This window comes from Ovis canadensis, chromosome 5 (genome assembly GCF_042477335.2).
Source record: "Ovis canadensis isolate MfBH-ARS-UI-01 breed Bighorn chromosome 5, ARS-UI_OviCan_v2, whole genome shotgun sequence".
Taxonomy (NCBI): domain Eukaryota; kingdom Metazoa; phylum Chordata; class Mammalia; order Artiodactyla; family Bovidae; genus Ovis; species Ovis canadensis.
In genome coordinates, this window is record NC_091249.1 from 32925116 (window position 1) to 32950095 (window position 24980).

Below are 24980 nucleotides of genomic sequence, written 5' to 3' on the forward strand. Positions count from 1 at the left end.
CATGTCTCAGCAGCTGTAACACTGCTGCTGAGAACACTGAGGTGCATGTATCTTTTTGAATTAGAGTATTTTGTCTTTTCTGGATATATATCCAGGAATGGGGTTGCTGGATCATATGGTAGCTCTATTTTAAAAAATTTATTTGTTTTTATGTTTGTATTTTGGGGCTGCATTGCACAGATTGTGGGATTTTAGTTCCCAACCAAGGACTGAACCCAGGGCTTCCCTGGTGGCTCAGATGGTAAAGAATCTGCCTGCAGTGTGGGAGACCTGGGTTCAATCCCTGGGTCAGGAAGATCCCCTGGAGAAGGGAATGGCAACACACTCCGGTATTCTTACCCGGAGAATTCCACGGACAGAGGAGCCTGCTGGGCTATAGTCCAATGTGTTGCAAAGGGTTGGACACGATTGAGTGACTAACACACACACACACACAAGGATTGAACCCAGGCCCTTGGCAGTGAGAGTATGGAGTTCTAGCCACTGAGCTGCCAGGAGATTCCTTCTGTTTTTATTTTTCAGGGAATGTCCACGCTGCTTTCCATAGTGACTGCACCAGTGTACATTCCCACCAACCATGCAAGAGGGTCACGAGAACTGACTTACATGATTCTTATTGAAGTTGGGCTAAAATCTTTGCTGATACCCTTCCCCGATATGTGGGCTTTTAAATTTGAGCACTCTCTACGGGTTGGCTGATATTTAACAGAGTAAGGGCTGGGTCCGAATAGAGTACCTCACTCATCACCTGTCCTCAGAGCTCCTCAGCTACACAGTAGCGACAGACCAACAGGTGGACTGACAGCCAGCCAGCCAGTGCCTTCTCTAAGGGCCAAAAGGTGGGATGAGGTGAGGCAGACAAGAAGCCTAGGCTCTGGGCTTCTTACGGGCTTCCCTGGTGGCTCAGATGGTAAAGAATCTGCCTGCAATGCAGGAGACGTGGGTTTGATCCTTGGGTCGGGAAGATCCCCTGGAGAAGGGAATCACTATCCACTCCAGTATTCTTGCCTGGGAAATCCCATGGACAGAGGAGCCTGGCAGGTTACAGTCCATGGGGTCACAAAGAGTCAGACACAACTAAACAGAAACACACACACACACGGCTTCCTGCAGAGCAAACTGTGAACAAGAGCTGGTTCTTGTAGGTAAATTCTTAGTTTAGTGTTCATTGACCTTCCATGATTTTCCTGGAAATGGGGACCAGGCTGGCTCCAACTTAGCAGGCTTGCTGTGAGATTGCATTAACTCGTGAAGAGTGCTTCCAATGGTGCCCACGCTCCCAGGAAGGTCTTGGACGGGGAGCACCCAGAGAGCTTATGCCTGGTGTCACAGGCATTTTTTGGCTCAGTGCAGGTCCTTCTGGACTGGGCCGGGATCTAATGCTGTGTTCATCTGCGGTTCCAGCGTCCCTCCTCCGTCAGCTTTCCCCCTCCCTGCTGCTGGAGCCAGCTTGCCCACACAGCCTGCTCCTGGACTGGGCCCAGCCCTGATCCCATTTCCGGAGGCCGCCCAGCCCCCTGGGCCAGGATACAGTGGGTACCAGCCCCACTCCGGTCAGGACCTCGGTTATAGCACCCAGCCCCAGGAGCCTATGCCAGCTGCCACCACAGCACCCTCCTACCAGGTATCAGCCACTTGTCTCTGCCCAGCACGGCCCTTCCTTGAGAACACAGTCGGGGACAGGTCCCCACTCCTAATGCCCCCGCCTCTGCCCTCCATAGAGGGCATGGAGAATGGGCTCCTCCTGGCTGGGCCCTCCCGGTGCTGACCCTGAGCCCCAGGCCTGCAGATCGGGCAGTTGTGTTCCCACGCTCCATGTGGCCCACCCCCCACCCCCCAGCCTCTGTCACCCACAGCTGGTTCCTGACTTGCTCAGCCAAGCTCGTACCCATCTGGCTCCATCTCCTTCCTCCTTATCTCCCCTTTGCTTCTCCCAGAGCCCTGGGACTTCTCCAAACCCACCATCCTGAGCTACTGCCCTGTTCCTAGGGCCTCCTCCAGCCTCTCGCCTCCATATCATCCCTGGTCCACCCCGCGGCTGGAATCCCCCTGTGAACCAAAATCCAGCCCTGCTCCCTGCCATCCCAGATCCTGCCCGCAGCCCCTGCCCGCAGCCCCTGCCCACTTGCCCACCCAGCCCCTCTCCTGGCCCTCTTGGACCTCTGCTCTGACCACCTTCTGGGTTCCCTGCAAGCCTACACACTGACCCCCACCAAGGCCTCTGGTCTCTACTGACCTGACCAGGAGCTCTGTCCTGGAGTCTCTGCATACCAGCCTCCTTGTCACTGCCCCTCCGAGGAGCCGTCCCCAGCAGCCCATGTCCTGTGGGACTTTTGCTCTCAGATATGAGGTTCTGAGGGAGCAGGCCACGGCCTTCTCCCTGGTCCCTCATCCCCAGGTCCCAGAGCAGAGCTTTGGTACAGGGCTGGAGTTCAGGAATCCTATGGATGTGGGCCTGGGACGGGTGCTGAGGGAGGGTGCCTCACGCCGCCCTGAGCACCATTCTCAGGGCCCTGAGCGTGCCCTGTGTTCTCTGTGGAAACCCGCTCAGGACGGTTACAGCTACGGACTGTCGACAGCCACCAGTGGCTACGAGACCAAACAGTACCCTCCGCCTGCTGCCGGCCATCAGCTCCCAGCCACGGCCACGCTCTGCCCGCCAGGTGGGTCAGGTAGGGGCCAGTGTCCTTGCTTATACAGGAGGGACCCTGGGAAAGTCCCATTTCAAACTCCGGATTCATAGTGCGGGAGTAGGGTGGGTATGCCCCCAGGTCTCCGCAGGTCAGTGGGCCAGAGGATGCAAAGGGAGGGTGGGGAGGGGAGGCAGAGAGACTGAAGTAGAGCTGGGAGTGGTTTCCCAGGAGGCTTTCCCAGGATGGAAAGAGGTGTGTTTCATGGAGAACTTAGAGATGGAAGAACCGGGGTCTCTGGCCTCCAGCACCTCTCAGACACCTGGGCTTCACGGCCAGCTAGCCACACCATCGCCTATGTGGCTCTCACTGTCCACTCCCGGGACCCAGGGCCACAGGGCTGACTCTGCAGAGGCTATGCTTGCTCTCCAGGGACCCAAGGAGCCTACGGGGGCGGTGGGTACGGCCAGGCACAGCCCCTGCCACAGATGCCCACTGCCGAGGCAGGGCCGCCAGCCAGCGTCGCTTGCTCCAGCTACACCTATGCCCCAGCCAGCAGCGCCCAGCCCATGGCCTCCTCCGTCCCCGCCCTGCCGGCCTCATCGTCCTTCAGCGCAGCCTCCGCCCCATACACGGGTGAGCACATGGGCACAGGCCACTCCACTGCTTGCTGCTGAAATGCATGTGGTCCTTCTCTCAAAACCAACCATCTTACCCTCTCGCTCTTCTCTTCCTTCTTAGGACCAAGCTACCCGAGCTATGACGCGTCCTCCTACTCCGTGGCCAGTCCTTACTACCCACCGCTACTCACCCCACAGATGCAGCCACCGCCGCCGCCACCCCCACCCCCAAAGCCTGTGGACTCATCCCAGTGGGGTGGCCCAGGAGGCAGTCCCAGTGCCAGCTGTGCCCACAGCATCGCCAAGAAGCTTCCAGTTCCCAGCAAGCTGCCAAGACCACGGACTGGCCCCCAGCCGCTCCCACTTCACTACTGTGACATCTGCAAGATCAGCTGTGCCGGCCCCCAGGTCAGGCCCCCATTCTGGCCCCTGTGGGGAGGCCCAGGGGAGCCCCCTGCCCCCATAGTGGGGGAGCCCTTCCTCATCCTTGCAGCCGGCCAGAGGGCAGGGCTGTTACCTGCCCAGAAGAGGCTTGTAAATAATTTGCATCATCAAGTGGGCATCAGCATGGCCTTAAAACTGCCTGATGTTCTCGTGGAAGACATGAGAGCCAGCCCAGCTCTGGGTGTGGGCAGCAGCAGCGTAGTCTCGCACTCTGAGGCTGTCTGCAGCAGGGAGGCACCTGTGCCCCCTCCTGGACATGAGGGCCAGTGGATGTAGCTGGTCACAGTGGAACTTTGCTGCAGGGCCGGACAGGCAGGATTGTGTAGGAAGGGCCATGTAAACAGGCCTGCAGCCAGGTAGGAGCAGCACATGTGTGTGCATGTGAGTGGGCCTGTACTGCTCTGTAGGCAAAGGCCCTCCCAAGCCACAATCGCAGGTAACCCAGCTTGCTCCCTGCAGAGGTCATCAGACACTAGGGCTCGTCAAGCTGCCCCTGGAGGCCTGTAGAGACTCCCCATTGTGGACTGCAGAGACTTGGGAGGCACCCACGCCTGTCTCCTCCAGCCCGACTTCCTGGCTGAGGGTCAAGAGCCAGGTCCCTCACACTCAGGACCTCGACGCCAAGACCCCCAGCTGTCTGTGGTCCTTCCCTCCTCAGAGTGCAGGGCACCCCCACTCCTTGTGCTTCTTTCCACTGCATGACACTCCCTTAGTGAGACATTGGCTTTCCCTGTTCCTTTCTTTATTTCTCTGCGTGACTTTAAATTTGCATCGTGAGGATTCTTGGGTATGGTCACCAGTCAAACACAAGGTCTGCACTGTGATTCTAGACCCTTCACAGCATCACACTGAGCAAACGTGGGACGCTCCCCTCGGGTGTGGGAATGGGACGGGGTGTGGGCATGTGAGCGTCACCCGAGCAGTGTCAGGGTCTCTCTGGGCCTTGTCTCCCATGGGACTGGGTTTGCCCAAGCACATCACCACTCGGCATAGCATCTGGCACATAGAAATGTCAGCTCCTGTTATTCCCAGCTTTTTGCTAACGTTAGCAGCGCTTAGCAGTGGGTTCACATGTGGTTGTAAGAAAAACTGCAGGGAGGCCCACCAGCCCTTCTCCAGAGCCTCTAGTGCTGACGTTTGTTGGCCTTGAACCCATCTGCTTAGTCAGATGCCCCTAGTTTTACTAGTCTCAGTTGCACCCGTGTGTGCCTTTGCACGTGAGTGTGTGCGTGCACATGGTTTGCTCTGTGCAAGCTCATCACTTGGGCAGGCTTGCGCATCTGCCGCCGTCAGCACCACCACCACCAAGTCGGGCATCGGGATGGCATAAGCCGTGAACACATGCTCTTTCTGCGAGGGGTGTTCTGAAGTAGTTTACCATTGGCACCTTGGTGTATCTCTTTCTAGGCTGGTCTCTGTCCATAGGCTGTTATGTCATGTATGTGTTTGTGTGTGTGTGGGCGTTCGTGTGTGTATGTGTGCATGCGTATATATGTATGTGTGTGCATGTGTGTGCGCACATGCATGCACACGTGTGTGTCTGCGTGTCCTGTGGCTTAGGTAAAGACAGATGCCTATGTTCCAGGAGCACTGCCCCTACTCCTGTCCCTGCCTCCTTACCCGCCCCCAGAACCAGTCAAGATCACCAGTGCCTTTGGTATTTCCCAGAGGCCTTTCTGCTCTGAGGGTTATTGGCTCTTGGTGTGGGTAGAGGACATGGTGTTAGCAGGCCCCCTTCCAAGAGATGAGTCAGGACTGCCCTGTGGACACTCGGTCATGTGTCTGGTATCTCAGGTGCCCTGGGGCAGGAGCGTGGGTCTGTGACTCACGAAGTCCCCTCTGGCGTGGATTCACGGTTAGGAAGCAGTGCGCTAATAAGAAGTGTGTCCCATGTCTTTCTGGTAACATGTGTCCTTGCTTGGCTTCCGAGGTCAGATTCTGAAAAGCTGGAATATTTTTTCAAGCAGCCTCCGAAACTGAATGTGTCATCCTTTGAGGATGCTTGCTTCAGAAACTCACTGATTTTTAGAAGAAAGAAAACTTACGTTTTTCAGTCTGAGCTTCTAGGTCTGTTGCCTGGACTTTATTATTTTTGTTAAGATTTTATTTATTTTGTCTGTGCTGGGTCTTCATTGCTACGCAGGCTTTTCTCTAGTTGTGGCAAGTGGGCGCTACCCTCTAGTTGCGGTGAGAGGGCTACTCGTTGCAGTGGCTTCTCTTGTTGCAGACCACAGGCTCTAGGACACAGACTTCAGTAGTTGTGGCACACGGGCTTAGTTGCTCTGCCACATGTGGGATCTTCCCAGATCAGCGATTGAACCTGCGACCCCTGCATTGGCAGGTGCATTCTTAACCACTGGGCCACAAGTCCTGACTGGGCTTTAAAAGGTGGTACACAAACCTCTGGGAGGCCCGTGAACAGAGGGCTGGGGACATCAGACCCCTGGGAACTGTGGGGACATGATGCTGGGTGGGCACACCCCCATCAGGCCGCCCTCGCTCTCTGCCAGCAGACATACCGCGAGCACCTGGAAGGGCAGAAGCACAAGAAGAAAGAGGCAGCCCAGAAGATGGGCGTCCAGCCCAACGGCAGCCCGCGGGGGGTGCAGGCGCAGCTGCACTGCGACCTCTGTGCCGTGTCCTGCACCGGGGCAGAGGCCTACGCTGCCCACATCCGGGGGGCCAAGCACCAGAAGGTAGGACCCTGCATGGAGCCAGGCCCACTCGGGACCCAGAGGGGCATCTGCTGACGCGGGGGGCACGGAGACAGCAATCCACAAAAGGCAGCTCTCCCCTCAGGCCCGCATGTCCTCTTTCCTCAGAAACCAGCCCCTCCTCCCAGTTACAAGAGTCACACCTGTCCCTGAGCAGAAGCATTGAGCTGGACCCCATGCCTGGCCCAAGAGGAGACTGCTCCAGGCCCTCGGGGTGTCTTGTGTGTTTATGCAGTCCAGAGTCTGTATGTTGATGAGATCCAATGGTATAGTCCATTTGGGGGTCCTTATTTATTTAAAAATAAAATTAAAGTAGTAAGTTTTCATATTTGAACATCCGAGATTTAATTGATATTATTTAGTATCCCAGGGACGGGGGAGCCTCGTGGGCTTAGAGTCGGACACGACTGAAGCAACTTAGCAGCAGCAGCAGCAGTATCAGCATTTGCCATATTTATTACTATTTTAGTATCAGCGTTTTCTTATGGCCTTAGAAATGCTTGTAGTATGTCATTTTATGGGAAGTGAACAGGGTCCCCCACCAGAGAGGAGGTAGGGTCCCCCTCCCTGGGGCCTCTTTTTTTGGCCCAGAGGTGGTTTTTGGAAATCAGCAAATCTCCCCCAAACAGTGTCATGAACCTGGTAGGTGACGCTCGCCTTCCACGTGTGCGCTGAGGGCAGGAGGGGAAAATTCCTGGCAGGAGGCCTGCTTGGTGCTGCCCTGAGTGGTTTAGAGTAAGAGGGTTGGGAAGGCCCCTGCCCTGTCCACAGAATCCCCTCCAGCTGCCCCAGCCCACCTGCTGTGCTCCGTCCTGCCCCAGGGCCTTTCCTCGAACCACCCCCGCCCCCCAACAACGTGGCTTTGCCAGCCCTTCCCCAGCCCCCTCTGCAGGTTGGGCCACCCTGAGCACCCGTCCTGTCCCCTGCCCCAGCTCACCACGGGCCTCGTCCCACAGCCCAGCTGGGACAGGCTCTTGAATGCCTGAGTGAACCCTCAAACCCCGCAGAGGAAGGAGCAGGGGAGTGTGGAGAAGGGGCCCTGGCCTGATGGTCACAGGTGTGCAAGGGGAGAGCTGGGGCCCAGGTGGGGTGGGCTGCGGGTGTCACAGCTCGGTTTGCAGGCTGGAACTTGCTTCTGGGGACAGGAAGCCCTGCAGGAAGCCCCAGGGTGGGGGGTGGGGTGGGGGGCAGGTTTGAGCTGTGAGCGTCAGAGACTTGGAGCCCATGACCGTGTCTGAGACGGTCGTCAGTGCAGATCGTCCTTGCCAAGTGGAGCTTCAGCACTTAAACGCCTTGGAGGGGTCAGGCCAAGGAGTGGCTATGACCATGTCCTCGGTGTGTGAGTTCCCCCAGAGCGTGGACCTGTGCTATGGGCGTGCACACGGGTACCTTGGAGCCGCCGACCCCCTCAGCGCATTCACCCACGCGTGCCTGGGGCTGGCCCTGGGCTGGTGCTGGGAGTGCAGAAACCAGCACAGGTGTAGAGTGTGGAGTTTGGGGTTGTGTTGAGGTCCCACCTGTGTATGACTGGTGGGTACCTCCTAGTAGGAGACAGCTTGGGAAGGCCCTCCCTGGGACATTTAATGGGTGCTGGGGAGGGGGCGGTGACAGACCCCCCTCACTTGCACAGGCTGCCAGCTCCCCACCCCCGCAAGCTGCTCTGCCCGCCCCTGAGGAGGTTGGTCAGGCGGGAGGGGCCCTGATGGGCTGGTCTGTTCCAGGTCTTCAAGCTGCACACCAAACTGGGGAAGCCCATCCCCACCGTAGACCCTGCGCCGGCCAACCCCCACTTGGCCCAGGCCCCCAGCACCAGCCAGCCCGCCTCCATCCCCGTCACCGTCACCGCAGAGAGCGCCCCCGCAGCCTCAGCCAAGCCCGCGGCCCCCGCCAGCCCCAGCGTGTGTGCCCCGAGCAGGCCACCACCGCCCAGGAGACCGGCCACCTCGAAGGCCTCGCGTGTGGGTACGGCTCTGCGCCTCACAGCCACCCCAGGCGAGCCTGAGCTTCAGAGACTGGCCATCCGATTCACAGTGTGCCATAGCTTCTGAGGAGGCAGGACCTCTGATGGTTCTCTGCGGGATTCCAGCCAGGCGGTGCCTTCTAGCGCCTTTAATCCACCTGGGGAAGTGTGGGCAGTGAGATAGCAGCTTCCATTTTCTCTCTGGAGCTTGGGACCCAGCGGGTGCTGGTCACACTCCTGAGCCCTATCCTGGGCCTGGAGTAGCCCCTCGATGGCCCTGGACTATGTGCTGGATGCAGCCCCCTGCCCCCCAGGTGTTCTGATTACTTAGGTGGGCACCAGGAGATTAAGGTGGGCTCCTCTCAACCCCGCCTCCCCTCAGGTGTGCACCCTCCGCACCTGTCGCTGTGACCGAGGCCCTGCATGGCACGGGCACATAGGCTTCCGTGTCAGGAGCTCCACTGACTGCATCGTGTGCAGGGCCTGACTCTCCCCCCACGATGCTTTAGATTTGTCATCAGTCCCACTTTACAGATGGAAGAGCTGAGGTGTGGCAAAGCACTTGGCCCTGGGCCTCCTGGCAGTGGAGGTGGGGTTCTACCCCAGTGTGGGACAGTCTCTGCTCTCCACCACCACATTTGAGGGATGAGGGGCTATTTTATTTTGAGCCTCAGCAGGACTGAGGTTTGAACAGTCATGTGATAGTGAAGATATAAAGCAGTTTTGGTGACAAAGAAATGTCTCCCTAGTAGCTTAGTGGTAAATAACCTCCCACTTTACAATGCTGGAGACATGGGTTCAATCATTGGTCCAGGAAGATCCCACATGCCACAGGACAACTAAGCCTGTGAGCCACAACTACTGAACCAGTGCTCCAGAGCCTGTATTCTGCAACAAGAGAGGACACCGCAGTGAAAAACCCGTGCCCCACAGCAGAGTAGCTAGCCCCGACTCTCCGCAACTAAAGAAAAGCACTGGCAGCAACAAAGACCCAGTGCAGCCATAAATAAACTAATTATTTTTAAAACACATTATTTTAAAAAAGTCTCTCTTCTGGGGGTCAGTGAACCAAGGTCAGTGAACGTGACCCTGGTCCACCTGGTGTCCACTGTTGACTAAGGGCTGCAGACTGCCGTTGAGAGGGGGTATCCTCCAGTGAAAGGCCTACAACCCGGGCCTCCCTGTGGACCCCCGCTCTCCAGTGTGACCCGAGCTGGTGGGTGAGGTTCTCAGGACCACAGACCCCACAGGATGACGTCACGAGGGGATGAGAGGGATGGCGGGGGACCTGGTGGCCTTGTGTTGTATCCTTCCAGTTGATGGGCCAGGAGCTGGCCATGGTTTCTGGCTGGAGCAGGCTACAAGTCATGAAATTCTTCCCTCCAGGGCCTCCTGCGCTGCCAGCAACCAACTGCAGAGCCCCCCACGGAAAACCGGCAACCCCCAGATCAGAGAGGCCCGGGGAGCCGTCCACCCGAGGAGGCTCTACAGAAGCTTCTGGAAGCAGCTGTGAGGGGCAGCCGGTGGGCCCAGGCTACGTGGAGGAGGTAAGAGCTGGATGACCATCACGCACCTGGCCAGGCCTGGTGGGGCCATGCCTTGAGACTCACACACCCGCCTGGGCAAATAACCCTGCAAGCCAGCGTCACTGGGATCTCACTGGGAGCCCTGGGTGTGGGGCTTCAGATCCTGGAAGGAGGTCTGAGACGGACGGAGGCGTCTCCTGCTCCCAGGCAGCCCCAGTTCCTGCAGGAAGGAAGGTGGCAGGAGGGATCTGTGCCCTGGAAATCCACAGGCATGTGACTCTTGGGCAATGGAGCCCACGTGCCCCCCAGGCACCTGCCCAGACACGCGGTTCCTTGTGGAGCTCGGGTTCTGAGCCCTCTGCCCCCATGCCCACAGTCCCTGCCTCTAGGTTCGTGCATGTTGGCACTTTTTCTGTCCTGGAGTTCAGGCTCTTGTTCAGTCCACTCAGCACTTCAGTTTTGTGCCCTGAAAAACAGCCACACCAGGCAGGCTTCCTGGTGGCAGCCCCAGGAAGGGGGTTGGTGGGGGCAGGGAAGGAGGATGGGATGACGGTGGCAGAGGTGGTGGCAAGAAGGGCCAGGCTGGCAGGATGTGCTGGTGAAGGTCACTCCTCTGAGAGCATTAACCACAGGACAGACAGGAAGCCAGTGCCTGGCCCGGAAGGCCCTGGGGGCAGAGGCTCCTGTTAGAGCCCAGACCTGCAGTGCAGGGGCCGTGAGGGTTGCAGGTGGTGCTCAGCCAGGTCTTGTGTCTCAGGTGTGCAACGAGGAGGGCCGGGTGATCCGCTTCCGCTGCAAGCTGTGTGAGTGCAGCTTCAACGACCCCAACGCCAGGGACATGCACGTGCGGGGACGCCGGCACCGGCTGCAGTACAAGGTGTGCCCCGACAGGAGGGCAGGGGGGCAGCTGTGCCCTGGACGCCCTGGCCCACGTCTCGGAACGCACCCTGTGCCTCTGTGAGTCTGAGTCCCTGGGCCCTTCAGCACCACGGGCTCGACCAGAGAGGCCCTCAGCTGCCATCACGAGGCCTCAGGTTTGCCAGGGCAGGCATGCACACAAGTGTGTTTAGACACACGTGACCCTGAGTGCGTGTGTGCACAGCACAGGCTATGACCCTCATGAGAGACAGTGGCTTCTGGGCATTTTTCTCTTTGAAGCAGCCTGTTGAGCTATCACACGCCACGCAGCCGGCGCACGTGAAGCGGCTTTAACTGCATTCACAAATGTGTACATTCAGCCAGCAGCTCCATCTGATTCCGGAACAGTCCATCAGGAGCCCCAGTCCCTATCGTCAGTCATACCCCCACCCCCTCCCCAGCCCTTGACAACAGGAACCCACTCTCTGTGTCTGCGGACCTGCCTGCTCTGCACGTTTCCTGTCAGTGGAGTCACACCCTGCGTGTCCTTCTGTGTCTGCTCCTCTCACTGAGTGGCATGTTCTCAAGGTCCGTCCACATGGTAGCGAGGGCCAGGGCTTCTCTCCTTTTGGGGCTGAGCGCTGCCCCGTGTGTGGAGGGGACCACATTGTGTGTTTCGCCACTGAAGCACACGTGTGTTGTTTCCACTGGTGATTAATCCTTAGACACCACCACACTCTCTGAGTGAGGAAATTAAGTGCTAAAATTGAAGCCCAGCGAGTGAGTTAACAATTCTATTTACAGTATACACTGGATCTCACACAAACGGTGTTTTCTGAATTACTCTGTTTGGGACGAGCATCTCTGGCCAGTCCTCTGAGAACAGCGTGACCGCTGGTGGCACCTTGCTTCAAGGTGTCTCAGCACCTTCTTCCTCTGGCTCCTCCATGAGACGCCCACATGGTTCGCTCGGTGTCACGTCTGTTGCTCTTTGAGTCAGCCATGGTTTTGTCCTCATGGTTTTCTGCCGTGGCCTTTGGGGGACAAGGAGTGTTGAGACTTCGGGACTGTAACTCACCGTTGTCTAAATCCAGTGGAAGGGTGTTGTCAGATGGGTGTCCCCCAGGCCCCGAGTTTCCCCCCTCCCAGCATTCTCATCTGAATGAAGGTCCCTGAACTTTGCAGAAAAAAGTGAACCCTGACCTCCCGATCGCGGACAAGCCCAGCACACGGGTGCGCAAGCTCGTGGAGGAGACACTGCGGAGGCAGCGGCAGCTGACCAAGAGGCGGCTGGGGGAGCTGCGGCGCTGGCACAACGAGACGAGGTGCAGCCTCGGGGCCCTGCGTGGTGGGAGGGCTCCCCACGGGCTCCCCAGGGCCCCAACGGGACCACCTCACAGTCCTGCCGCCCCTCAGGGCCCCGAGTCCCTCTCGTCCCACAGGCGCTACGACTTGTGCAGGAGGCGGCTGGAAGAGGGGCTGCCCGTCCCAGACGCACACGCAGGACGCCCGCTGCCTGACCAGCACCTGCCTGCCCTCAGGAGTCGGCCAGGGGCGCCCACAGCCAAGCCTCTGGTGGGTGGTGGTCGAATGCCTCGGAGTGGCGGACGCTGAAGGGACCTGAGGGCCTCACCGCCAGCCACAGCGGTCCCTCAGCTTCCTGAGACCCCAGTGGCCACATCCCTCGGAAGCACGGAGGCGTCTGACTGCCATCTGTGGGGACTGGGCGGGCTGGGGGGAAACCGTTGAGGGTGCCCTGCCGAGGGAGGGGCCCCAGCTGCCCCCGGAGCCTCTGGCTCTGAAACTCGAGAGCGTTCTCTAGGGAGCCCAGTGGTCTCCCACTCGGCCCAAGCTCCCCACGGCTGTCGGGGCTGAGGTCCTCCCTGTTCCACCTCCCCCTGGGCCCTGTCACTCCTCTGGCTGGCTCTCCGGCCACCGCTCGCCAGTCGCACCAGCCAGGCTCCAAGGGCCCCCACGGCTCCCGAGTGCCCGGGACCTCTCAGCCTGCCTGTGACAAGACACACACACCTCTCCCCGCAGCCCACAAGGCGGCCAGAGTCCAGCGACGACCGGCATGTCATGTGTAAGCACGCGGCCATCTACCCAACGGAGGAGGAGCTCCTGGCCGTCCAGAAGGCTGTCTCCCATGCGGAGCGTGCCCTCAAGCTGGTGTCTGACACACTGGCTGAGGAGGACTCTGCCAGCCCGGAGCCCGAGGGCGGGGACCACAGGTGATGGACGGCGCCCTCCTGTCCAGGGGCCCAGAGGCTGCTGATCCCCGGCTGGGTGGGCAGGGGTCAGGGTCCATGCAGGAAGTGGCAGCTCCAGTGCCAGGAGGCTTGGTGTCTTCGGGGCCTGGGCTTTCCAGCCCCCTTCAGATGTCGCCCCAGGAGGCTAGGAGCTAGCCAGGAGGCTGGGAGATCAAAGGGGGTTATAGTAGTCCCAGCCAAGGAGAGCAATTGTTCTTACACCGGAAGTCACTTTCCTGTAGAAGGCGCGTCTAGAAATGTGGTTTGCAGAGGATTAGCCGCCTCTGTGTCCTCACCTGTGACACAGAGACCAGTGGGAGGCTTGAGCAGGGGTGCCGCCAAGCACTGAGCATGTGTGTGAATCATCTTTCCAGCTGCCCGACTGTCAGAAAACGGAAAGTCCCGGCACCTCATAGTGAATCATTGCACGGTTTAGAGAATCCCAAAGGACTTAGCTTTTCCAGGTCCCCCATCTCTGGGTAGCTTCCCTTTCATTTACCGTTTTTGTTTTTGTTTTGTTTTGTTTTTTTCTGGTTGTGCCGCATGGCTTGCAAAATCTTAGTTCCCCGACCAGGGATTGAACCTGGACCTTCAGCAGTGAGCACACAGTTCTAACCACTGGACCTCCAGGGAAGTCCCTCATTTACTATTTTAAGGTTTTTTTTTTCTTTTTTTGGTGGTAAAATACTCATAACAGGAAATTGGCCATTGTGGGCACATTCACAAGCTTGTACAGCCATCACTGCTGTCCGTTTCCAGAACTTTTTAATCATCTGAAGCAGAAATCCATCCCGTAAAACTCCCCAGCCCCCGGCACCCACCTTTCCACCCCCCATCTCCATGGCGTGGCCTGTTCTGGACGTTTCCTGTCAATGGAATCGTGCAGCCTTTGTGTCAGGCTGATTCCAGTCAGCAGCTTCTTTGTGCCGGAGCGTTTGCTCTCTGAGAAGAACATGAGAGCCGTGCGTGGGTCACCAGGTGTCACAGCTGAGCGCACTCGTCCCTGTGTGAACACGGGCGCCGCCCCGCCCCCAGCTCCGGTGGGGAAGCTCACTGCCTGGACGTGGAGGCAGGCGCGGCCCCAGACAGGGCAGCCTGCCCTCAACCTCCGCCCCCGCGCCTCCTGAAGAAGGGCCCTCACTCGGTGCTTCGTGGCTTCCCTCCCCGTTTTCTCCCCGTTCTCAGGTTTTATTTTTGTTAGTTTAATTTTTCATTTTGAAATGATTATGGACTCAACACAAACATAGTAAGGAGAGGACCCTCCACCTTCCCCCAGCTTCCACAGCGTGGACCCACAGGTGTCAAGGCAGGGCATCCACACAGGCATCACAGGGAGGCCCAGGCCCCGCTCAGGCCTTCCCGGTGCTGGACAGCTCGCCCCCGAGCAGACGCCCCACTGCACTGAGGACACGGGGCCTCCACCAGCACAGGAGCCCTGCTGCCCCCACACTCCCACAGCCCCCAAACCCAGCTTTAAAGCAAATCCGACTGCACTCTTTTAAAGCCTTCACATAACATTGATGTCATGTTACATGTCTGTCCTTACATTATTTTGCTTTCTTTGTTGTTTATTTTTATTTCTTGTCTTTTTCTTTTTTTTTTTTACATTATTTTTCAAAAACATAGAAGTGTTGGTGGCTTTTTTTCCTCACAACTTATTTTTTCCTTCATCACACTGAGCTTTGTGGGATGTTAGTTCCCTGACCAGCGACTGAACCCAGAGCCCTTGGTAGTGAGAGCGTGAAGTCCTAACCACTGGACTGCCAGGGAATTCCCTTTCTCACTCTTGTTTGTGGCCTTTTTCTCTGTGGAAATGTGTGTGTGTGTGTGTGTTTAATAGGAACATGATAAACTGTCCTATGGATGTTGCATTATTTACGTAACTGTCGCAAAGAGCGCATTAGTGTTGGTTTGTTTTTTTTTTCACTTTTATTATGGAAATTCTCTAACACACACAAAAGATGACCATACCTAAACTGAGGGTGACTCACTTGCTCTCTCCCCATCTCCCGCCTTGCCCACAGTGGTTAAAGGAAACCCTGTCCGACACCCTGTTGGGTGCCAGCCCACAGCTAGAGTATGCCAGTGCATCAGCGCACGTCTCTAAACAAGACTCTTTTTCATTTAACAAAACCAGAATACCATGATCATCCTCAAAGAAAAATGAACTATAATTCTTTAGCAACACCAAACATCCAGTCAGTGCTGCAGTGTCCAGTTGTCCCATAGATAACAACAATTCAGCCTTTTGTTTAGGAGGTCTTTTTGTTTTGCAGTTTGTGTTGAATCAGGGTCCCAATTAATTGACAAGCGGTAAGTCTCTTGATCCGTGGGTTCCCACCTTTCTGCTCTGCCTTCCCCTAAAGGGTCTGATCCTTGTCCTGTAGACATTTCAGGCGTGGCTGGTCCCCCTGGACCATCCCAGGCTCCAGCATTGGTGGTCTGGAGACAGACCACAAAGACACCCACATGCATCGCAGAACAAGATTATCTCATGTCCTGAGACATGACATGAAGCAAAGTGGTGGTCGGGAAGTGGTGGGAGCGGGTGGCAGCTTCCGAGGAGGTGACCGTGCGTGTGTGTGTGAGAGAGAGACAGCGTGGAGAGGTCCGCCATGGCGTGGGGGCACCCCAGGCCACGGTCCGGGTGGGCAAGCCTCGTGGGGAGGGAGTGGAAGGAGAGGGTGGTGGTGTAGCAGCCAGGGGTCAAGGTGGGCGCCCCAGGAAGAAGCTGGGGTGTCCCCGGCCTGCAGCGGGGCAGCAGTAGGAGGGTGGCTGCCGGGCCAATGCGGCCATGAGGGTCGCCTGCAGAAAGTGGCCGGGACAGTGGTGGGCGGGCCAGGGCAGAGTTGGGGGCAGGGGAGGTGGGACTAGATGCACAGACTGGAGGGGGGTACAGGCAGGGAACTGCCAGCCAGGCCTCCTCCGAGGAGTCCAGGTCGGGGTGACGTGGCCACAGAGACAGCTCAGAAGCCAGGGGCCGACGAGGCTGGCTGGGGTCGGGCAACCTTTTCCCCCCAGCATGCAGTTTACCAGCAGAGGGTGCCAGCTGCCAGCCCCACCGAGCAGCACAGGTTCCCATCCTCAGGTCCGAGAACTCTCCCTGTTCTCCCAGTTATCCCGGTGTCTCTCGGATCAGGTGCCCTCTGGGAAGGGCCATACTCCTACTTCACAGATGAAGACATGGAGGTGCAGGCGCCTGGCAAGGAAACCCATGCCCCTGGGTCGGGAGTGGGGGTCCTTCCTCCCCGCCGCCTGTTCACTGGTCCATGGGTTTGTCTCAGCAGCGGCCCCAGCCCCTCAGCCCGGATCCTGAAAGGCGTGATGCGGGTTGGCCTCCTGGCGAAGGGGCTACTCCTGCGGGGAGATCGGGCGGTACAGCTGATCCTGCTCTGCTCCCAGAAGCCCACCCACGCCTTGCAGCGCAGAGTCGCCGAGCAGCTGCCCCTCCAGCTCCCGGTGAGGTGCCTGCCACGCTGTGTGGGGTCTGCCTGGGTGAGACACGGTCCGGTCTGCTTTTAGAAACAGGCACAGGGATCCACTGGTGGAACTTGAGGGTTCCCTTATCAGGGGGTTCACAGTAGGGCTTGAAACAGTCTAACATCTGGCTCACGAGGACAGTCACTTCTGTCATACCCACACAGAGCCCAGCCAGCTGGCATGAGGACGATCTGCAGGGAAAGCACTAGGGAGGCGCGGGGCTGGAGGCGTGGCCGGACTTTCTCTCCCAGCACAGTTCCCATCGTTGTCATAGAGCTTTGCTCACCCGAGATAATAACTGGGAGAAGAGGGAGGGCATGTCATGATGTCAATTGATCATCTGCAGTTAAAACGATCACTTCCCAGGGTGCTTTCTCCTTCCTGTCTGCCACCCTTCCCGAGGGGACTCAGCTTCGTCCCTCCTAGTCCTTCTCTGGGGCTCCCAGTCTGGTCGGCAGACACAATAAACAAACACAGAGAAGGCTGACTTCTGATGTATCTTCTGTAGAGCAGTTCAAGCCTGGTGCCAGGTCAGGAGCACTCAGGGAGAGCAGGGTCCACTGCAGACAGGACCGTGGGAGGTGGGCATCTCAACAGAAGATGGAGTAGGTGAGCTGAGAGATGAGGAGAAGCCTTGACAGATAGGGGTGGGCAGCGTTCCCCTAGAGGAACGGGAACCTGCAGAGGCCAAGAGGCAGGAGGCCCACGGAGAGGTGAGCCTGAGTGGACGAGGGCCTAGATCAAGCCAGGCCTGAAGGCCATGTGAGCGCTAAGTCACTTTAGTTGTCTCCAACTCTGTGCAACCCACCAGGCTCCTCTGTCCATGGGATTCCCCAAGCAAGAAGACTGGAGCGGGTTGCCATGCCCTCCTCCAGGAGGTCTTCCTGACCCAGGGATCAAATCCGTGTCTCTTATGTCTCCTGCACTGGCAGGCAGATTCTTTACCACTAGTGCCACCTGGGAAGGCCGTGTGGGGAGGTGTGACTGCCTCCTCAGGGCAATGGGGAGACTGGAGGGCTTTAAGCAGGGGAGTGACATGTTCCAACTTCACCAGTAATCACTCATTTTTCCTCACTCATTTATCACCCCACGACATAGCGGTTTTTTGCTAAATACTGCAAGGGATGCAAAGATGGCTCAGATGCAGGCCCTGTCCTCCGGAATCTGGCAACCCAGGGCCATGAAGATGGATGAGGCCGGAGGGAAGATAGCAGAGGCCATGGGAGAGCCGGGTGCCCAGCCTCCAGAGAGATAGACAGACCCTCTTAGCCATCGCCTGGCCAGGTGACTCGGGAACTCCAGAGCAACATGAGGGACACAGTAAACTGTCTCCAGGCACTGGGTCACTGCATCAAACCCACCTTCGTTGTGCTGTCTCCCAGGGGGCAGCAGTCGGAGTTCTAAAGCCATGAGCGAGGGCCCCTGCTCCCGAAGCTCCCCCTGTGAGAGACTGACTGGAACGAGGTCTGGAGAGGAGGGGGCCCGCTAAGAGGGCGGGGCTGCCTGGAGCCTCTGCTTGCAGAGGACTGACCCTCTGGGCAGCCCTGGGTGAGGGGGCCGGGGCTGGTGGGGCCATAAGGTGCCCATGTTGGGGCAAGACTGAACCCTGGGCCCCGTGGCAGGGGTCGGGTGGGGACCAGAGCCAAGGGGCCTCAGACCTTGCCTGGAGGCACCCCCTGTCCTGCATTCCGAGAGTCGGTGGTCTGCCCTCATCCTCCCAAGGGCGTCCTGGTAGGCCAGCTGAAGGACTGTGTGGTTTTCACTGAATAACTGTGGATCTGTCAGCCCATATTCCGCACTCATGTGTAGGGGGCCTCACTCTTTCTTGTGGCCGGAGGGTGTCCTGTTTCCACATGTCCGTAGCTGGCTGGGTCCTGCCATGTAATTGGACATTTAGGTTGTGTCGTGTTCCGGGTCACCAGCGAAGCTGCAGAGAGTGAATAAGCTTGTGCACACACTGCTCCACACGCGTGGGAGCACTTCCTGGGGCAGAGTCTCTGGGTCCAAGGCACGAGCCTGGATGCTCCTGGTGAGTGTCGCCAGGTCAGCCTCCACCAGCAGTTTAGAGATGCACGGATCTGCCGGCCAAGGGCTTCCCTGGTGTCTCAGATGGTAAAGAATCTGCCTGCAATGCAGGAGACTCAGGTTCGATCCCTGGGTCCAGAAGATCCCTTGGAGAAGGACATGGCAACCCACTCCAGTATTCTTGCCTGGGGAATCCCATGGATGGTGGAGCCTGGTGAGCTGCAGACACGACTGAAGTGACTAAGCATGCACACGCCAGCCCAGCTGCTCCTCAGATTCCTCAAATTTTGCCCTTCTTACAGGTGGCCATGGCATGTCATTCTAGTTTTAATATGAGTCTTCCTTACCATGGGGCTCTTTTTTTTTGTCATTGTGTGAAAAGGGTCACTTTGGTTTCTTTCTCTGCAAACTATCACATGCCAGTTTTGTTGTTGGGTTGCTGATCTGGTTGTTATTGAGCTCCAGGTGTTTTTTACATATGAAGGCACCTTGGTATTTCTACATGTGCACTTCTGGAGGGCAAGGTCCTTAGGAGGTCCCAGAAGGTGTGGGGCTGGGCACCCGGCTGTGTCCCACCTCTCAGGTGGAGTCCTGAGGCCTCATGCTGTATGTGTGCCTCGCAGGTGGTAACAGACGACAAGTACGAGGTCTCTTCTGACCTGGACGCCAGCATTGTCATCTCCTCCTGCGAGGAGCCCCGGATACAGGTCGCTGTGTCCATCACCTCACCCCTAATGCGGGAGGACCCCTCCAAAGACCAAGGTGCGGCTGGGCCCTTCTGTTCAGCCCCCTCTTCCCACATACCTGGCGGCCTAAGGCAGCACCCACTTCTGCTCTGGTTTAGGGGGAGGGGTGCCACCACCACCTTCCCGTGCTTCTGTCAAGCCTGGATGCCCTGGTCAGATAAGGGCCAGGCCTTGGGGTAGCGGAGGAAGGCAGGAGGGGAGCTGGGACAAGTGTCAAGTGGCTCAGAACTGGCTGCGGCAGGCGTGCTCGAGGCCCTTCCCCCTGAGCCTTCAGGCTATGCAGGCACCTGTTCCCCGCCCCGAGGAGACCCAGTGTGTGGGGTCCCCCAGCCAAGCAGGGGCTCTGGGGACCTGAGACATATGGCACTGCTGCCTGGGCAAGTGGGAGGAGTACAGGCCGAGGCCAGAGGGCAGGCAACACGGAGGGTGCGGGCCAGGCCGGAGGGCACCCCAGGTCTCATGCCCAGGAGTAGGGAACCCCTGGGACAGCCCCTGGGACTCTCCCAAACTCCAGCCTTTCTCAGACTCCCTTCCGGATCATTGCCTTGACTAAGGGCCACGAACCATTGCTGCTTTCTCTTTCAAGTCCTTTTTGGCTCTTCCACTTTTAAAGAAGAGAGCCTTTGAACTGTGAGTGGAAAGCCATTATCAGGGGAGTGCCACGTGTCATCTGAAAGTAGATGCAGTGGGAAGAAACAGTGACGCCCACCCTTCGACCCCAGCTTCAGGCTTGCTCCAGCTCGCTCCCCTGCCAACAAGTGGGAACTGGGAATGTCGGGGAGGGGGTGGGCTGGAGGGGTCCAGAGAGCAGGAAGCCCCTCTGCAGGCACCCTGGACCCCTAGAGCTGCTCCTCACTTGGGTCCACACCCTGCTGGCCGCTGCTGGGTGGGAGGGGGTGGCGTTCAGCTGTTTCTGTGCTGGCTCTCAGCCCCCAGGAACTGACCCAGGCCTGGGGGGCTGGGGGGAGAACCGTGCTCCCTCCTGCGACCTGGACACCAGAGCCTCACGGGATGAGGGGAGAAGAATCTTCCTAAAGCAAGCAGAAATAAGAAGAAATGGACATTTCCCCCAACATGGGGCCCTGGTCATCTGTGATGGCATGTGCTCAAACCTGACCCTAATCACACACGCACATGGAAGTTTCTGGAAATCCAGCTTCATTCCTAGTTTTCCCCCTGAATGTGGACCTCCTGGGGGAAAGGAACCACAGAGTCTCGGAGAGGGATGGGATTTCAAGAGGGGAGCTCTGTGTCCCCGTGGCAGTGTCTGGAGGCAGGGCCAGCGAGCTGAGCTGCGTGTCTTCCTGATGAACAGATGAACGCAGCGAGGCTCAGGGACCTGAGGGCCCAGGAGGTGGGAACGGGGAGGGATGGCTGGCCTATCTGCCCTTCTCTTCCAGAAGGAACTGAGGTGCCTCCGCCGGACCCAGGAGATGTCCTGAGCCCAGAAAAGTGCCTGCAGGCACTGGCTGCTCTCCGCCATGCCAAGTGGTTCCAGGTTAGCGGCGGGCGGGCTCCCAGGAGAGGCCAGGGGTCAACATGGGTGGGGTGGCTCTGGGTCCTCGCCCCGCACTCACCATCATGATGGAAGTCACTTCTTGGCCAATTGGGTTGGGAGCTTGAAAGGGGTGACCACCGCTCTGGCCCTGCTGGCTGGCACTAGGGCTTAGACTGGGCCATTTGGGAGTGGAATCTGCTTCCGGTTGCCTCCCACAGCCCAGGAGGCTGGCCTGATCCCACTGGAGTCCCTCAATGCCTCCACTGCCAGCATGGGACCGCCAGCCAGGCTCACTGCCCCGGCTCAGTCTTGCTCCCTTGGCCCCATGCATAGCTCCCTGTCCCACCCTAGCCATGTGCTCAGAGCTTCCTGGGGCTTCCCATGTGCTTCTTCCCCCAAAGGCAAGAGCCAGCGGCCTGCAGCCCTGTGTGATTGTCATCAGGGTCTTCCGGGACCTCTGCCAGCGCGTGCCCACCTGGGGGGCCCTGCCGGACTGGGTAAGACAGCGCCAAGGGGCCAGCCTTGCTTTAGGAAGCCCCCAAACTCTGCCAGGCCACAGCAACTTGTAGGTTTTTAAGGTTTTCACCTTTGACCTTATCCTTGGGTATTTGGCCCTGAACTTGGAGGAATGCGTGCCTCTTCTCTGCAGCCATCTGTAGCCAGTCCATCAGCTCCATTCCCATAGGCGGGCTCCTAGACGTTCCCCACACCCCAACCCAGGCTGCTCTTGGCTGTACTCAGGGGAGCCGTCTCCAAAACCAGGGGCTCTGGTGCCCCCCGGACCTTGGCTTCCTGCCTGTGGTCTGAGGAGACGTCCACTCAGCTCCACCCCAGGTGGGTGGCACAGTGGCTGCCCTGTGCTGAGTGACCAGAGAGGTTCGCTCAGATGTTTGCGGCGGTTGGTGGGGAGGTGGGACAGGTCGCACATTTCTTGGAGCCCGTTTCCCTTTAAGTGTAGACACGCCCCCACGACAACTCACACCCCCAACCCTGTCCCTGGGCCCTCCAGGCAGGTGGCTCCTGGAGGAAGAAACGTGCCTGAACTAGACCCCAGGATCCTGTGACCCTCAGGGGCCCTCAGGTCACAGAGAACGAATCTCTGAACCCACGTGACACTAGTTTGCCACATTACCATTGATGGGATTTTGCTAATGAGGAAACTAAAAAGGGAGGGTGATGAAACCCGCCCACGGCCACGCCAGTGAGGCAGTGAGGTCTGGTGACCCCCTGGGTGGGGGGCTGGGTGGGCATGAGGGGCCACTGGGCAGGAGCCTTCAGTCCCGTTTCCTCTGGAGACCCGGCTGCCCGCAAAACCACTGTCCCCTCAAAGGCCTGGGTCTCCTTTTCTGTCCCGGCCCAGGCCATGGAGCTGCTGGTGGAGAAGGCCCTGAGCAGCACCAAGGGGCCCCTGAGCCCCGGGGATGCTGTGCGCCGAGTCCTGGAGTGCGTGGCCTCAGGGACGCTCCTCACAGGTCAGTCCCCGTTGGCCAGCAGCTCAGACCCTAGAGCACTTGGCAGACACCAAGGACTATGGGGGAGCGGGGCAGGTGGACAGAGGAGCCTCTTAGGAACACCCCTAAGTTCCATCCAGCCTAGGCAGGACATCGGACACAGACACAGACACACACGTGTGTGTCACTCACCCAAGGGAGCCATGAGGAGGCGTGGACGGGTGGAAGGAGAGGCGGGTGCAGGCTGGACGGGGTTCCACCGGGTCCTCTGATGCCACATCCATCCTTCCTGGGGAGCCAGGGATAGCCCGAGGGCTGCTTCTGAAGGAAACGACAGGAGGTCCATCGTGGGCCGGGCACGGAGCTGTTCACGGCGTCCTGAGTGGTAGTGGCAGGAAGAGACCAGCAGGCAGCCCACGTGACGTGTTAGATGCAGTCGGTGTTTTCCAGTTGTTTTGGTGACTTGGATGATAGTGTGTTTCATGGAAGAAGAGCGTGATACACGGGCCTGTGGTGTGAGCCTTTTATGTAACTGCACACTTACCCACGCGTGTGCACATGTGCACAGACACACACACACAGGCTGCAAGGAGCTCTGCTGAATGCGTGGGGGGCTGGAGGGGGACTGGCGGGGAGAGGCCCAGTTGTGGTCCGTGGGCCCGTGGAGGTCCAGGCGCAGACTTCCAACATCGCAGAGCCGTGGTGGCAGCCTTCACAAGGGTGCATCTGCTTCTCTGCCGCTCCCACTGACCCCCCACCCCTCGTCCAGATGGGCCCGGGCTCCAGGATCCCTGTGAGAGAGACCAGATGGATGCCCTCAGCTCCATGACCCTCCAGGAACGAGAAGATATCACAGCCAGCGCCCAGGTAGGAGGCCAGCCCAACTTGGGCCCACATGAGCCGGCTGCAGGAAGCCCGGCTCCCAGCCCCTGTGCACATCTCTGCTGCATCACAGGAAACGGTCTGGGCCCACTTCCCGTCCTCTTCCCTGCAGAATCAGGTGGCCTGTGGGTGACAGGACTGCTTCCAGGGGTAGGGCCAGCCCAGCCCAGAACTGAGGCCGTGATGAGGTGCAGACTTGGGGCCTCATCGTCCTGGGGGTACCCCAATGCCCCAGGTCTGCACACACCTAGCCAGGCCTCCTGCTGCGCCTCAACAGCTTCAAGAACCAAAGCATTACCCACCCCCACCCCCACCACCCCATCTCTGGCTTCCCTTTCATTTGCAAATTTCTATTAATGAGCAAGTCTCTTCAGCAGACTTCACATTGGGCATGACATCATGAAGGGTCTTAAGTGGAAAGAGTCAAATTGCTGTTAATCGGAGCCCAACTGGGAGAAGCAGGATCTGGGGTCCCCTTAGCAGACGAGGAAGAGCTGAGGTTGCCAGGCTTCCGGGCAGCGTCCTTGGCACCAGCGGGTATGAACAGCTCCCAGCACAGTTCCTCGCACCCAGAGGTGCTTCGAGCTTGGCCATTGCTGGGAGGGTGCGAGGATGCCTGAGTCTGTGCAGGCTGTGTGAGGCGGGCCAGCGGGTGCGGGCAGGCGGGTCCTGACAGCTGGTCTGCCCCCAGCACGCCCTGCGCATGTTGGCGTTCCGGCAGATCCACAAGATCCTGGGCATCGACCCACTGCCGCCCCCCAGAATCAGGCTGGGGGCACGCTTCCGGAAGAGGCCACAGGAGGCAGGCGAGCTGGAGGCCAAGGTGGGCAGCGACCAGAGAAAGCGGCCTCGCCTCCCCAACGGGACCTGACCCGCTGCCGCTGAGCGGCCGCCTCACCCCTGACACCGACAGCCCACGTCTCCCGTTGCAGTAACGTTCTGTAGTTTCCTTTAAACACACCTGTGCTTAAACCATTAGTGAGCTCTCTTCATCTGGCAATTTGAGCTGTGGGATTTGGGCGCAGCACCCAAGACCTCCCTTCACCCTGGGGTGAGAAGGGGCAGCACAACCGTAAACCCTGGCATTTCTTGCTAGCTTTAAAGTCACCCTGTGGCCTGCGAAGGGTGTGGGTTTTTAATGACCTCGTGTGGATGCGCCCAGCACACATGGATTCAACTCAACATGGGCAAGCCCACTGAGGGCCCCACATCAGGAAGCCTGCCCTGGAAACAGGTTGGAAGGGGGTGTTGGCCAAGCCTGGGAGTGTGCCCAAGCTGGGGTCCCCCATCCCCAAGCCCAGCTGGTTCCAAACACACCACCTGTGACAGTTCCCCAGGCTGGAGGCTTGGCCAGAGGTTTGCAGGGTCTGAGCTGGGCTCACCCCCGCCCGCCATGGAGGGGGCCGCAGAGCCCCTGGGTGGTGAGGGTGCAGGCTGGACGGGCCCCTGACCCTGGGAACATGAGTGGCCCCCCTGGTCTGCATGCTGTGCCGCTGCGTGCCTTCTGCACTGTGAGGAGCCCCTCTGTGCACCTCATTTGGGGCTGGTTTGCCTCCTCTTTCTCCCATCCTCCTCGCATAGGTGCAGCCAACATGGGTCCGGGGCCTGCCCCTCGGCGGCAGGGTCTGGGGGCTCCGCCCAGGGTGGGGCATAAGATCAGGCGCCCCCTGCCCCGGGAGGTGGGCCTGGAAGCACCCCCACCCAGTCCCCGCCCCCTCTGTCCACTCTCCCCTCTTTGCTACTTCTCTCGTCTGGCTGCCCAGCGGTGCTGAAGGGGACGTGTCCATCTCTGGGCGGACACCATCTCTCCTGGTCACCTGACTGTTTCCAGTTTACCTCTGCATCTGAGGGACAGCCTGTGTGCAGCTTCACATCTAGTGTCTTCGTAGAACCACCT

The 24980-nt window shown here is 58.7% G+C and overlaps 1 protein-coding gene across 4 annotated transcripts in view; it reads left to right on the plus strand.

Annotated features, from left to right (window-relative positions):
• ZFR2 (zinc finger RNA binding protein 2) overlaps positions 1 to 24055 on the plus strand; it is a 44693-nt gene extending 20638 nt beyond the window's left edge. Inside the window, exons 2-19 of one of the 4 annotated variants that reach the window (XM_069591422.1) lie at positions 1405 to 1624; positions 2552 to 2663; positions 3063 to 3266; positions 3372 to 3658; positions 6208 to 6390; positions 8130 to 8370; positions 9755 to 9915; positions 10652 to 10771; positions 11938 to 12077; positions 12195 to 12327; positions 12793 to 12983; positions 16286 to 16460; positions 19130 to 19268; positions 20653 to 20750; positions 21152 to 21247; positions 22111 to 22222; positions 22971 to 23068; positions 23775 to 24055. In XM_069591422.1, coding sequence (XP_069447523.1) covers positions 1405 to 1624; positions 2552 to 2663; positions 3063 to 3266; positions 3372 to 3658; positions 6208 to 6390; positions 8130 to 8370; positions 9755 to 9915; positions 10652 to 10771; positions 11938 to 12077; positions 12195 to 12327; positions 12793 to 12983; positions 16286 to 16460; positions 19130 to 19268; positions 20653 to 20750; positions 21152 to 21247; positions 22111 to 22222; positions 22971 to 23068; positions 23775 to 23954 — 2890 coding nt within the window. In that variant the 3' untranslated portion in view covers positions 23955 to 24055. Of the gene's footprint in view, positions 1 to 1404; positions 1625 to 2551; positions 2673 to 3062; positions 3267 to 3371; positions 3659 to 6207; positions 6391 to 8129; positions 8371 to 9754; positions 9916 to 10651; positions 10772 to 11937; positions 12328 to 12792; positions 12984 to 16285; positions 16461 to 19129; positions 19269 to 20652; positions 20751 to 21151; positions 21248 to 22110; positions 22223 to 22970; positions 23069 to 23774 lie in introns of all 4 variants that reach the window. The other 3 variants (XM_069591423.1, XM_069591421.1, XM_069591420.1) reach the window with 3 other exon arrangements.
• The last annotated feature ends 925 nt before the right edge of the window (positions 24056 to 24980 follow it).